Raw genomic sequence first — 13,543 nt, forward strand, 5'->3', positions numbered from 1 at the left:
GTTTAAGACGCACGGACCCCACGCTCACACATGACTACATTTTATACACACTTTGGCGTCCACTAATACTCGTAAAAAAGATTCCACCTTTTTTATTTATTTATTTCTAATCTAATGGTTTAAACACTTGTACAGTTAACAGTTAAAGGTGTACAATGATCTGGATTTGGTTAATTAGAGTACGTAAAATGATTATTGTTTCCTTTTGGCGCTTAAATTTTTTTTTCTTTTTTTTTTCTGACAGATATATAAAAAAAAAAAATAGGTTTCATTTCATCTCCCGCTTTTTTTATACTTAATATATATATAATTTTTATTTCAATTTTAATAAAGAACAAGTTGGGATCATGTTTTTAACAACAGTATCATCCATGGGCCATGGGGACTATATCATTCACATGTTCATCTCTTGCCGTTGCATAATTTATCCTCAACTGCTGCTCAGGAGAAAACTCGGCCCAATCCGAAGCAATGTGCGATAAAACCCTCACCCACTGACCTCGTAACACGATGTGCATAAGACACTTTGGCGTGGAATTCAAGGGTTAAAAGTCAATCTTGTGTGCAATGTTGTATCCACAGGAGTCGAACTCCTAACTTATCACTAAGAAAGACAAGCCACTATCACATGAGTTATAACACAAGGTTACAAGTTGAGATCATTGTTTTAAAAAACTCCGATTAATTTCTAGTAATCTCTAATTACGCATTTTTTTAAAAAGTTCATTCCGAATTTACAAAATTCGCTTAATTAATTGGTTAATTGCACTTAATGGGTCAAAATTGTATTTGATGATCAACATTTTAAATAAATTATTATAGTTTTTACAATAAATTATTATAGTTTTGAACAATATTTATTTTTATATTTATAGTTTTCTTCTATATTTACATATTTGAAATTTATATTTTAAATGTATAAAAAATATCATCCGACTAATTCCTAATTAATCGCTGAATTGTCGATGAATCTTTTCAAAGTCTCGAACGATTACTTATGGAATAGCAAGTTTTGCAACAAATGTTGAGATGATAAGAAACTACTATTTGATTGCAAAATTTCAATAATATAATTCAAAGTTCACCTCGGGAACTTCAATATTCGTCGTTCCACCACTCTGGTTTGAAGTTTCCTCAACATTTCACATTGACGTTTTATGTGAAATTTTCAAATTGAGCACCGCTTTAATATTCTCAAGCTTTTATCATTTCAATTTTATTAGTGTATCTAAAATACTAAATACTCGCATTATTTCTTCAATTTTAATCTTTAAAGTTTCGGAATAATATTAAGTTGAACATCGAGTTCAATTTGTCACCACTTCTTGTTCTTAGTGCGGATCTTTTGGGAAGAAGTCGTTGCATGTGTGACACATGACTTGATTTAAAGGTGCGGTTAAAAAGATTGATTACATATAAATAAATTCTTTTCAATATATCTCGAGTCCATATTCCTGCATTTTGTATTGTGCAAAATTTTCACTTTTTGTCTGAGTTTGCTTTATATTTAATATCAAGTTTTTTTGCCAATAAGAATACAAAAATTGAGTAATTATCAAATATTTTTCCAAATGTATTTTTTATAAAGTTGAATACCGAATACTAGTATGATAGTATCAATACTATTCTAGCAAATATAGACTTATAGTGTTTGTATCGGAAAGTTTTATAAAAATAATAACTAGAAAAAGAAAATTGAGAATAAAAGGATTAAATCCACAATTCCATTTATTAATAAAAATCTTTTCTTGCTTAAAAAAAATATTCCACAATTCCAAAAGAATTCTTTATCTTAAAGAATGAATGATTTTTCCTTTCTTTTTCAAAAGTAAAAAAAAATAAAAGCCATTTACTCCCCAATTCCAACCTTAAATCACTCTCACGCACATTCACCCACACACAGTGACCACTTCTCCACACGCTTGCTCCGCCGCCATCTCCGTCGTGCCACCACCGTGCTCAACCCACCACATCACACTCTCTCACAATCTTTCAAGTTTCAGATTAGAAAATGGCGGGTTTCTGACAATGTTCAAAGTTGTTGTATATACTGCACAACCACTTGTACGGTAACGTTACCCCTAAATCTTACAAAACCCCAAAGTCATCTTTTAAGCGTTTTGTATAAACCCTTTTGTGGATTATATAAATTTCATCTGAAGTTAGTAAAATTTATACTTCTTGTAAAACCCATTTGGCATTTGCCATTGTTTATAGTAAAATATAAAACTTTATTGAGTTTTTGTTGTTCTTGGTGATTGGTGAAGATGGGTATTAGGGTTTAATTTTTTGAGCTAGTATAATTTGACCTTCTTAGGTCAAACCCATTTGGTATTTCACTTGGATTTTAGTAAAGGACTCTTCATTTGGTGAAGATGGTTTTTAGGGTTTTATTAGTGGTTATGTTTATTGTACCTGCTATGAGTCAGCTACCTTCACAAGATATATTAGCATTACTCGAGTTTAAGAAAGGAATTAAACATGACCCAACTGGGTTTGTACTTAGTTCTTGGAATGAAGAGTCTATTGACTTCAATGGGTGTCCATCTTCTTGGAACGGAATCATGTGTAATGGTGGTAATGTTGCTGGTGTAGTTCTTGATCACTTATCATTATCAGCTGATGTTGATTTGAATGTCTTTGCAAATCTTACAAAGTTGGTTAAACTTTCGATTTCCAATAATTCAATATCTGGGAAATTTCCAAGGAAATTAGGGGAAATGCTCGAGTTTCTTGATATTTCCGATAACTTGTTTAATTCGACTTTACCTCCCGATATCGGTAAAGTTTTGAGCTTAAGGAATCTATCTTTAGCAGGAAACAACTTTTCAGGATCTATTCCTGATTGGATTTCAGGGCTTAGCTCAATACAGTCTTTGGATTTGAGCCGTAACTCATTCTCTGGCCCGATACCTCCGTCTTACACAAAGTTAAACAATTTGGTTTATCTAAATTTGTCTGTTAACGGGTTCACAAAGATAATGCCTAAAGGTTTTTTGGATATGGGAGTTCTTGAAGTTATTGATTTGCATGGAAATATGTTTGATGGTGATTTGGATACTCAATTCTTACTTTTAACCACTGCTACTCATGTTGATTTTAGTGGGAATTTACTCACGAGTTCTTCGAGCGAAAACGGGAACTTCTTACCTGGGATTTCAGAAACCGTAAAGTATTTGAATCTTAGTCGTAACCAGCTAACAGGGTCTTTGGTTAGCGGTGGTGTAGCAGAGATGTTTGGTAGCTTAACTGTACTAGATTTGAGCTACAATCAGTTCTCTGGTGAACTCCCGAGTTTCAATTTTGCTTATGATCTTCAAGTCCTTAAGCTCTCGAATAACAAGTTCTCGGGATTTGTTCCAAATGACCTTTTAAAAGGGGATTCATCGGTTTTAATCGAGTTAGACTTGAGTAGCAATAACCTCACAGGTATTATTTTACATTTTACATATTTATTGTGGAATTTTCTAACAAAAGCCCTTAGGTAAGCGCTGTAGTTAAGGTGCATTAATGTGATGTACAAAGTGGTTAATGTTTATTTTTACATGACGGTTATTAAAAACTATAAGTCTTTTTTGCACCTTAACGACAGCCCTAAGGGCTGTCCTTAGGAAAATCCATTTATTATTTGATTTTTGTTTACTGAATTCTAATAACGTGCGTGTTTGGTTTCAGGCTCTTTGTGTGTGTACGTTTCTTAATGGTTTGATTGAATTTGCAGGTCCTATTAGTATGATAATGTCGACAACGCTTATGGTTCTTAATCTATCTTCAAATGGGCTCACAGGTGAGCTTCCATTGGTGACTGGTGGCTGCGTTGTTCTTGATTTGTCAAACAACAAATTCGAAGGAAATTTGACCAAATTGGTGAAATGGGGGAACCTAGAGTTTCTTGATCTTAGTCAGAATCGGTTAACCGGCTCGTTCCCTGAAGTCACAGCTCAATTCTTGCGGCTTAACCACTTGAACCTTTCACATAATTCTCTCGATTCATCTGTCCCGAAAGTAATCACACAATTTCCTAGACTTGCAGTTCTAGATTTAGGGTTCAACCAGCTTGATGGACCATTCCCTAATGGTTTATTATCTATGCCTACCTTACATGAAATTCATCTTCAAAGTAATAAACTTTCTGGAAATATTGATTTGTTTCCATCTTCTTTTGTATCTAATGTATCCAACATTCGAGTTCTTGATATTTCTAATAATCAACTCGATGGCGATTTTCCCGATGAACTTGACTCGTTGACCCAACTTCAGTTTCTTGATATCTCGGGTAATACTTTTTCGGGTTCTTTACCGTCATCTTTGACTGAACTCACTGGTCTTGTCACTTTAGATATATCACAGAATCATTTCACGGGTCCATTGTTAAAGAATTTGACTAACAGTTTATCAAGTTTCAATGCATCATATAATGATCTCTCTGGTGTTGTTCCTGAAAATTTGAGAAAGTTTCCCGAATCTTCGTTCTTTCCTGGGAATTCTGACTTGCAGTTTCCTAATCCGCCAGCTGGATCAAACTCAGGCCACTCATCCAACAGGAAAAAACCGATTAAAACCATTATTAAGGTTTTGATAATTGTTGCTTGTGTTATAGCTGTGGTGATTTTGATCCTTCTAGCTATTTTCATTCATTACATGCGAATCTCGCGGCGGCCACTTCCACAAGAAGTTGAGACGAAAGACGTACGCCGCCGCCAAACCACCCCTGGAACTGGCGGTGGGGCGGTTGTTTCCGCCGGGGACATTGCAACTTCACGAAAAGGGTCATCATCAGAGACAACAATTACCCCTGAAAAGATCGGTGCAGGTGCAGTTGCGAGCTTTTCACCATCAAAAACCAGTGGTTTCTCTTACTCGCCGGACTCGGGTGATTCGTATACCGTCGATAATCTCTCTCGACTTGATGTGAGGTCACCTGATCGATTGGCGGGTGAACTTTACTTTCTTGATGATACCGTCTCGTTTTCACCTGAGGAGCTTTCACGGGCCCCAGCTGAGGTTTTGGGAAGAAGTAGCCACGGGACTTCATATAGAGCAACACTCGATAATGGATTGTTGTTAACTGTAAAATGGTTAAGAGAAGGGGTTGCAAAACAGAGAAAGGATTTTGCTAAAGAGGCGAAAAAGTTTGCAAATATACGACATCCAAATGTTGTTGGATTACGAGGGTATTATTGGGGTCCCACACAACACGAAAAGCTAATTCTTTCGGATTACATATCTCCCGGAAGCCTTGCAAGTTTCCTCTACGGTACTACCCTTTTGCTTTCACTTAATTACTAATCCAATTTAATGTTTACATTTTGATTGAATTGTTCATCAAGATTTGAGCTTCTTATGTTGGTTGTTCGCTCCTTGAGTTTGATAACTCTTTTATATTGGTGGCCACTATTTGAGCTTAAAATTCTTGATCAAGATTTGAGCTTAAAATTCTTGATCAAGATTTGTGCTTTAAATTCTTGATCAAGATTTGAGCTTTAAATTCTTGATCAAGTTTTGAGCTTAAAATTTTTGTTCAAGATTTGAGCTTTAAATTCTTGATCAAGATTTGAGCTTTAAATTCTTGATCAAGATTTGAGCTTTAAATTCTTGATCAAGTTTTGAGCTTAAAATTCTTGATCAAGATTTGAGCTTTAAATTCTTGATCAAGATTTGAGCTTTAAATTTTTGATCAAAATTTGAGCTTTGATTAGGTTGATCAACAACTTTTAAAATGGCATTTTGGATAAGTATTATGGCCTTTTAACCTCTTTTTTGGGTGCAGATCGTCCTGGAAGAAAAGGGCCGCCATTGACGTGGGCTCAAAGGCTAAAAATAGCAGTCGACATAGCTCGTGGCCTAAACTACCTCCATTTTGACCGTGCAATTCCGCACGGAAACCTCAAATCGACCAACATCTTACTAGATGGTGCAGATTTAAATGCGCGTGTAGCTGATTACTGTCTCCACCGGTTAATGACCCAAGCAGGAACCGTAGAACAGATTCTCGATGCAGGGGTGCTAGGCTATCGTGCGCCCGAGTTAGCAGCTTCCAAACGCCCACTTCCTTCTTTCAAGGCAGACATTTATGCATTTGGTGTGATTCTGTTGGAACTTTTGACCGGGAAATGTGCAGGTGATGTTGTGTCGGTTGAAGATGGTGGGGGGGTTGATTTAAACGATTGGGTTCGGTTGAAGGTTGCAGAGGGACGTGGTGCTGATTGTTTCGATTCAGTTTTGATAACGGAAATGGGAACACCAGCTGCAGATAAGGGAATGAAAGAGGTTCTTGGGATCGCGTTAAGGTGTATAAGGCCACTTTCTGAGCGGCCTGGGATCAAGACGGTTTACGAGGATCTTTCGTCTATATAGATTGCTAGTTTTTGTCAATCTTTTTTGGTTTTCTTTTGACCTAGAAATTAGATGTTAGAGATAGAGATTGAACTGGTGGAATCAATAGTTCATTGCTCCTCCCCCTTTTTATGTTTTTGGTAGTTTCTGAAGGTATGTTTGTATGTTCTTCCTTTTTCTGAAAAGTGAATCAACTAGTGTTTGATGAAGAAAGTGATGGTGGGTTGTTTTGGTTATCAGATTTACCAAAAGAAGTTTTTGTTGGTTTTTATGGCTTGTTTGGTTGAATTTGGAAAGGTTTGGACTTGGAATTGCATGGGCTTTTTTTTGTCACTTCAACTTTGTACATAAATAATATTTGGGTATAAATATGTTTGGAATTGGAATATTTTTTTACCAGAAACAAGATAACATAATGTTTTAACCTTATGATGTAGCTCATGTTTTGTTAGTGGTATGCCTCTCTTAGTGAGAGGTCAGGAGTTCAACTCTCGTGAGACATAACATTGCACACAAGGTTGCACCTTAACCCTTGAATTCTACCCAAAGGTGCCTTCCGCACATCCCGTTGCGGGGACAGTCGGGAAGGGGGAGGTTTACCAGCCATGACCTCGAATTGCGCCGGGTTTCCTCCTCGGCAGCAGTTGAGAACGGGTTATACAACTGCGGGAGATGAAACGTGGGTGGTTTAGTCCTCATACTGCGTGATCCCAAACTGTTTTTCAAAAAAGATAACATAATGTTTTAATTGTTCTTTTTGTAATTATCTTTTCAATGGATCAATCTTAACATATTTACGGAAAAATTAAGGGATGAAATGTACGTAGTATTATTTTAGAGAAGTACTCAAGTACACATTCTTTTTGAACCCTTCTTTCCAATGTCTCCTCTTTGTCAAAAGAAAAATAAATAAATTATTTATTTATGATGAAAATCATCGAAGAAAGCGAAAAAATATATCCGTAATTAAGAAGACAATTAATGGATTCGTTTCTGTATCTGCATTGTCTTCTGTTCTTCCTATTATCTCCTGGTTTTTTGGTATCTTGTTCCACAATTTCATGTAATTTTTTTTATATAATAATTCATCTATAATTCCAATAAAATCATGTTCTATTGTGTTATGAACCATATAATAATTTTGTGCGGTTTTGATGATTTTCAAATCTTGATAGATAACGCGCTCGAATCATATAGAGGGACTACGCGAAATCTTCTTCAACAGAAACAATGTACGTCCTTCCCATTCTTGATTCCTATAGAAAATTCATTGAACTTTCGATATTTCATTTCAATCATGCCTTGATAAACAAATCGTTACGAACATTACAATGTGATCGTTTAGAAATATTAAACAAGATATAAAACATTTTATGCACATTTTTTGGCAGCTTGTCCGGTGAACTTCGAGAATGAGAACTACACAATTATAACGAGCCAATGCAAAGGACCGGTTTACCCTCGTGACCCATGTTGTAACTCGTTTTTGCAAATTGCTTGCCCTCATTGGGAACAAATTAACGACGAGAAAACAAATTGTGCATCGACTTTGTTTAGTTACATAAATGTATACGGGAAGTACCCACCCGGCCTTTTTGCTAGCATGTGTAAAGGAGGTAAGGAAGGTCTTAGTTGTGAAAAGGTCGAGAAATCGGCTAGTCGTAATTCCCATAGTAGTCGGGTTATGGCCACATCGGTTCACGTACCATCGCTGATGATCACGGTTGGAGTTGTCATCTTTGTGCTAGAATTGTATTAGTGGATAATGATGATGATGATGATAATGTTAGTGACATTTTAGGTATCCGTTGATCAGTTAAACGCACTCAACAAATTTGCTTTTTTTTCTTTTCTTTGTAAGTGAAGTGATTACATGAGTTATTTGTTTGTCATTTAGGTCGTTGACCCGTTTGGGTATTTCGAGTCTAAGATATGTTTGGAATATATTTGTACGTTTTGGAGTTTTCAGGTTATGACTATTAGAATATTTAAATATATTAGCTAGGTTTGGTCCACTCCAATTGTACAGTGAGCTCGGTCTATTAAGGTTTGTTTAAATATTAGGATTCTATTGTATTATTACATCATTATTTTTATAGATTATAAAAGAACCCTAATATTTAAATAAATTCTAATGGACCGAGTCCACAATAAAATCAGGATGGAGCAAACCTACCTAAAATATTTACATCAATAATTATAGATTACAAAGGAATAATAGAATTCTCCGTAAGGTATATTGTATTATTTCATCAATATTTAATAGGTAAAAAAGAACTCTAATATCCAAACAAATTCTAATAGACCGAGTCCACTATACAATCGGGCTAAACCAAACCTAGCTAATATATTTACATATTATAATAATGACTTGTATTTCGGACATCTGTTCTTGTGAAAGTATCACTTTGTGAAACTGCATTGTGGACTTATGGACTTGTTCACTTGTAGTGATTCCAGTGGTGAGCCACGTGATCCTGGCCGCAAGCCACGTGATCTTGGTCGCGAGCCATGAGATCCTAGTCACGGCGCTTTTAATCTTGATTGCGAGATAATGAAAGTTCTTGGGCAGGACTAGCTAGCTCGCATTTGTGAGCCAGCCATTCCGTTCGTGAGATGATGGTTCTCAATTGTAAGTTAATCTCTTAGCTAGGATGTTTGTTGTTTAAAAAAACTGTCGTTTTTCAGTTGTTAGTAATTTGGTCTTGCATATGTGATGTACGAGAAATAAGATGTACGTGATCGTTCTTATACTCAAGTGTAAACTGACTTATATTTTTGGAAAGAGCAAGTGATCACTGATCACTAGTGGTATTTAATTATATTAAGTCGTAATTTAAGAATGAAACAATTGTCTTGAAAAGTGAGATGATCGATGATATTTATAGTATATACCATCTATATAAACAAATACGGAGTATGTTTGAACTTTGAAAGAGGTCCAATGAGTTTGCTTTTGTTTTGTGGTGTACGATGCTATGCTATTGTCAAAAGAAACGGTCGGCATAAAATAATTGGTGGGGCATCGTGAAGATATGACTAGTTGTATAACAACCTATATAAATTAGCATTTCCTAAAGTTTAGGTATATTTCTTTAATTACCAAATAAATTACGTGGTAATAAAAGTTATTATTATCTGATTATAGACTAATGAATTATCAGGAAATATATATATATATATATATATATATATATATATATATATATATATATATATATATATATATATATATATATATATATATATATATATATATATATATATATATATATATAGGGGCAAGATCAATGGGGAAGTAACCAATCGGGGGGAAGAAAAATTATTTTTTTTTTCATTTTTTTTGGAATTTTTTTTTTCGGCATCAAGATCACACGAAAATATGAACATTTAGAAGAGACACTTCGTGATGAATGTTATTATTTAGGCGGGAAAACGATCTTAAAAAATAACATTCAAGATAATATTGTTCGTGAAGAATATGAACGTTTTTTTTCATGTTTTGTGAAGTAAAATTTAGCCCGATTTAGAATTTAGGGTTTAGGGTTTAGGGTTTAGGGTTTAGGGTTTGGTGTTTTGGGTTTATTCCATAAACCCAAAACACCAAACCCTAAACCCTAAACCCTAAACCCTAAACTCTAAACCGTTCGTATTAAAAACTCAATCTAAATCCTAAATCTAAACCCTAAATCTAAACCCTAAACCCTAAATTTCTAAACCCTAATATCTAAACCCTAATATCTAAACCCCAATAGCTAAAACCTCAATATACGCTCGAAAAACACGATAATTGTTATATATTACTTCTTCGAGCGTTTTCCCGCCAAAATAAAAACATTTATCAAAAAGTGTCTCTACTAAATGTTCATATTTTCATCTCATCTATAATGTTCGTGAACAAAGTTTTTTCAAAAAACGAAAAAAAAAAAAAGTTTTTGCTTCCCCCCGATTGGTTACTTCCCTCTTGATCCTACCACTATATATATATATATATATATATATATATATATATATATATATATATATATATATATATATATATATATATATATATATATATATATATGATGCATGTCATCAATATAAATAAATAAATAAATAAATAAATATAATATTACGAGAATAGGTAATATGATTTGATCGAAAAAGAATTGATACTTACTTTGTTTTACTACACAGACTTGTACCATTGATTGGTTAATATGCAATATATATTAATATGTTTTTGAAAGACAAGACCCTAAATATGTAGCTTATTTGAACTTATTTTTGGTGATTTTAGTGTCATCAATCATTTTGTATAATAAAATAATTTACTTGAAACAAATGAATTTCGAGTTAAGCTTTATAACAAGTTAGGAGAGCGTGGAGTACACGCTTGTTTAAGCTAACTAAAATCATTTAATTGAAAGGTATGTTTATTACTTGATGTCTTTTTGATCAAAAGACACAGCTAATAATGAAATGGTGTAAGTTCTTCATAAAATGGTATAATTTTATATGAAATGGTGTAACCATTCATGATATCCATTCACCAAAAGGTGTGATCATTCATGGACACCCTTTAGTCAAAATGTGTGACCATATGTTCATAATGTGTGACCAAATAATGCAACCTTTGATACTCTATATATACAGTGTATTTGTCTCACATTCAAGATGATGAAACTTTGAACATTTATAATATACATTTTTTTTTTTTTGTTGAAAAGCCAACATATTATTAAAAGAACAAAAAACAATGGAGGGTCCGAAGACCATGTACAAAATCAAGATATTTCCTAACTAGACCCGATTATAGAACATATCAAACATGAAACTATAACAAACAAAGCTATACAAAGAAATACGGAGGTTACACATGGTTAATATTTATTCAGGAAAAAGTTTTCATCTAATGAGATTCGCCAAGGTAGGATCAACTTGAGCAAACAAGCAGGAGTAAAAGCCAAATTACAGTACTGTAACACAACAGCGACAAAGTAATTGACTCTACTCCTCTTAGCCCCGGCCAGGACGAATAAACGTTAGAATCCGGCATAAAAAACCTGAATATTAACCAATACCGACTTTTGTAGTGTTAGCGTCAAACCATCTCGGGTTAGTAATCCAATTCTGCCAATCTAATTTGCCTTTCTTCCAACGGCTATTTATCCACTCGAAGCTCTTGGATTGAATATCGAACACAGTTTTGGATGTGCTCGGATGATTTTTCCCAAAAACGCGATCGTTCCGAAGAAGCCAAATGTGGTAGCTAGTGGTCCAAACGGTCGCTTGCCAAAGAGAGTTGCCAAGATTTGTGTTAAGTTGAGAGTTCGAAGCAAATGTGATATCTGAGAGGCTCGAGATGTTAAGAGAGTCTAGATTCCACCATTTTAGAATTTTATTCCAAATATCAATGGAATTGGAGCATTTTAAAATGCAATGGGGGAGAGTTTCAATGTCATCATCACATACCGGGCACTGGACGGTGTGGAGATCGATACCCTTTTTATCTAGTTCTGATCGGACAGGAAGTTTATTTTGATTCGCCCTCCAAATGAAAATTCCAATTTTTTGAGGAAGAAAAGAGTTTAGGATTGTAGGAGATCTCGGACCAAGGGAAGCAGCAGCCAGCGAATTCAGCAATTGCATGAAATTGTTTGAGCTGAACTTGCCATTTGGGCTATGTTTCCAGGCCCAGCTTGGTGATCGATTGTTAGAGAAGGAGAAGCGATCGATGGAATGCTGAATTCAATTTATCTTATTGACTTTCAATTTTAATTACCTATATTGAAGTTGTGCATTTGTCTTATCCCAAATAAAGATTTCGTGTAACCCTAAAGCAATAAATGTATAGGGTCGAAATGCTTTATCGCGAAAATGATTACACGATTCAAACTTTCAAAAGTTTATCCAAAGATTTTGTGTACCCAATATCTAATACTTAAGTCTCTTTACACATTCTCAAGTCTCCAACCATCAAGCTACTACTTGATGTTGGACAAATATATACATTAAATATATGTATTTTAGGAGTACTTGATGAATTATTATAATGAATTTATGTGAAAATATCACTAGCTTTATATATATATATATATATATATATATATATATATATATATATATATATATATATATATATATATATATATATATATATATATATATATATATATATATAGGTCATAATCAAGAGGGAAACACTTTTTTGGGGAGAAGGGGGAAGCAATTTTTTTTTTCGTTTTTTGAAAAAACTTTGTTCATGAACATTATAGATTAGATGAAAATACGAACATTTAAAAGGACAATTTGTGATGAATGTCATTATTTTGACGGGAAAACGCTCGAAGAAAAAAAAAATTCAATGCATTGAATGGTTTTGTTGATCAGTTTATTTGCATCGTTTTGTTTTCATCTTGTGTGAAGTGTTTTTTTTTTCGAATTTAGCCCGATTAAGAGTTTAGAGTTTAGGGTTTTCGGGTTTACTCCGTAAACGCTCAACCCTAAACCCTAAACTCTAAACCGTTCGTGTTAAAATATTCAATCTAAACCCTAATTTCTAAACCCTAAACCCTAATTTTTAAACCCAAAACCCTAATTTCTAAACCCTAATAGCTAAACCCTAATTTTTAACCCCCTAATTTCTAAACACTAATTTCTAACCCCTTAAAAAAAACTCAGAATCAAAACATTCAATACATTGAATGTTTTTCATTTTTTTCTTCGAGCGTTTTACCGCCAAAATAATAACATTCATCACAAAGTGTCTTTTTTAAAAATTCATATTTTCATGTGATCTTGATGCATGAAAAAAAAAAATTCGAAAAAAAACTAAAAAAATTACTTCCCCCACTTCCTGCCAAAAAAGTGCTTCCCTCTCGATTATATATATATATATATATATATATATATATATATATATATATATATATATATATATATATATATATATATATATATATATATATATATATATATATATATATATATATATATGTATGTATGTATGTATGTATGTCTGTATGTATGTATGTATGTATGTATTGGATTAACGAGAAAACACTCTTTTGTAAACAAACACATTAGTTTTACTACAGAAGATATATCTCGGGTAATTAAGCTCACATTCAATATAAATTTGGCATGTAAGTCAACAGAGAGTTTTCATATGGTAAAGAAAGGCACTTCATAATAAAGATGTGTTGTTAGTTGTCACTATCCA

The 13,543-nt window shown here is 33.7% G+C and overlaps 2 protein-coding genes across 2 annotated transcripts; both read left to right on the top strand.

The window, feature by feature from the left end:
• Positions 1–2,377: 2,377 nt before the first annotated feature.
• On the top strand, positions 2,378–6,689 carry LOC139856177 (LRR receptor-like serine/threonine-protein kinase GHR1). Its single transcript, XM_071845429.1, has 3 exons — positions 2,378–3,429; positions 3,722–5,257; positions 5,771–6,689. Exons 1-3 carry the CDS (start codon positions 2,403–2,405, stop codon positions 6,355–6,357), a joined length of 3,150 nt encoding a protein of 1,049 aa, XP_071701530.1. The 5' UTR covers positions 2,378–2,402; the 3' UTR covers positions 6,358–6,689.
• Positions 6,690–7,317: 628 nt separating this feature from the next.
• Positions 7,318–8,851, top strand: LOC139902649 (GPI-anchored protein LLG2-like). The gene is made up of 5 exons (XM_071885277.1): positions 7,318–7,399; positions 7,512–7,568; positions 7,728–8,088; positions 8,234–8,305; positions 8,788–8,851. The coding sequence occupies exons 1-5, from the start codon at positions 7,318–7,320 to the stop codon at positions 8,849–8,851; spliced, it is 636 nt and encodes a 211-aa protein (XP_071741378.1).
• Positions 8,852–13,543: the final 4,692 nt, after the last annotated feature.

Source organism: Rutidosis leptorrhynchoides, chromosome 1, assembly GCF_046630445.1.
Source record: "Rutidosis leptorrhynchoides isolate AG116_Rl617_1_P2 chromosome 1, CSIRO_AGI_Rlap_v1, whole genome shotgun sequence".
Classification (NCBI taxonomy): Eukaryota; Viridiplantae; Streptophyta; class Magnoliopsida; order Asterales; family Asteraceae; genus Rutidosis; species Rutidosis leptorrhynchoides.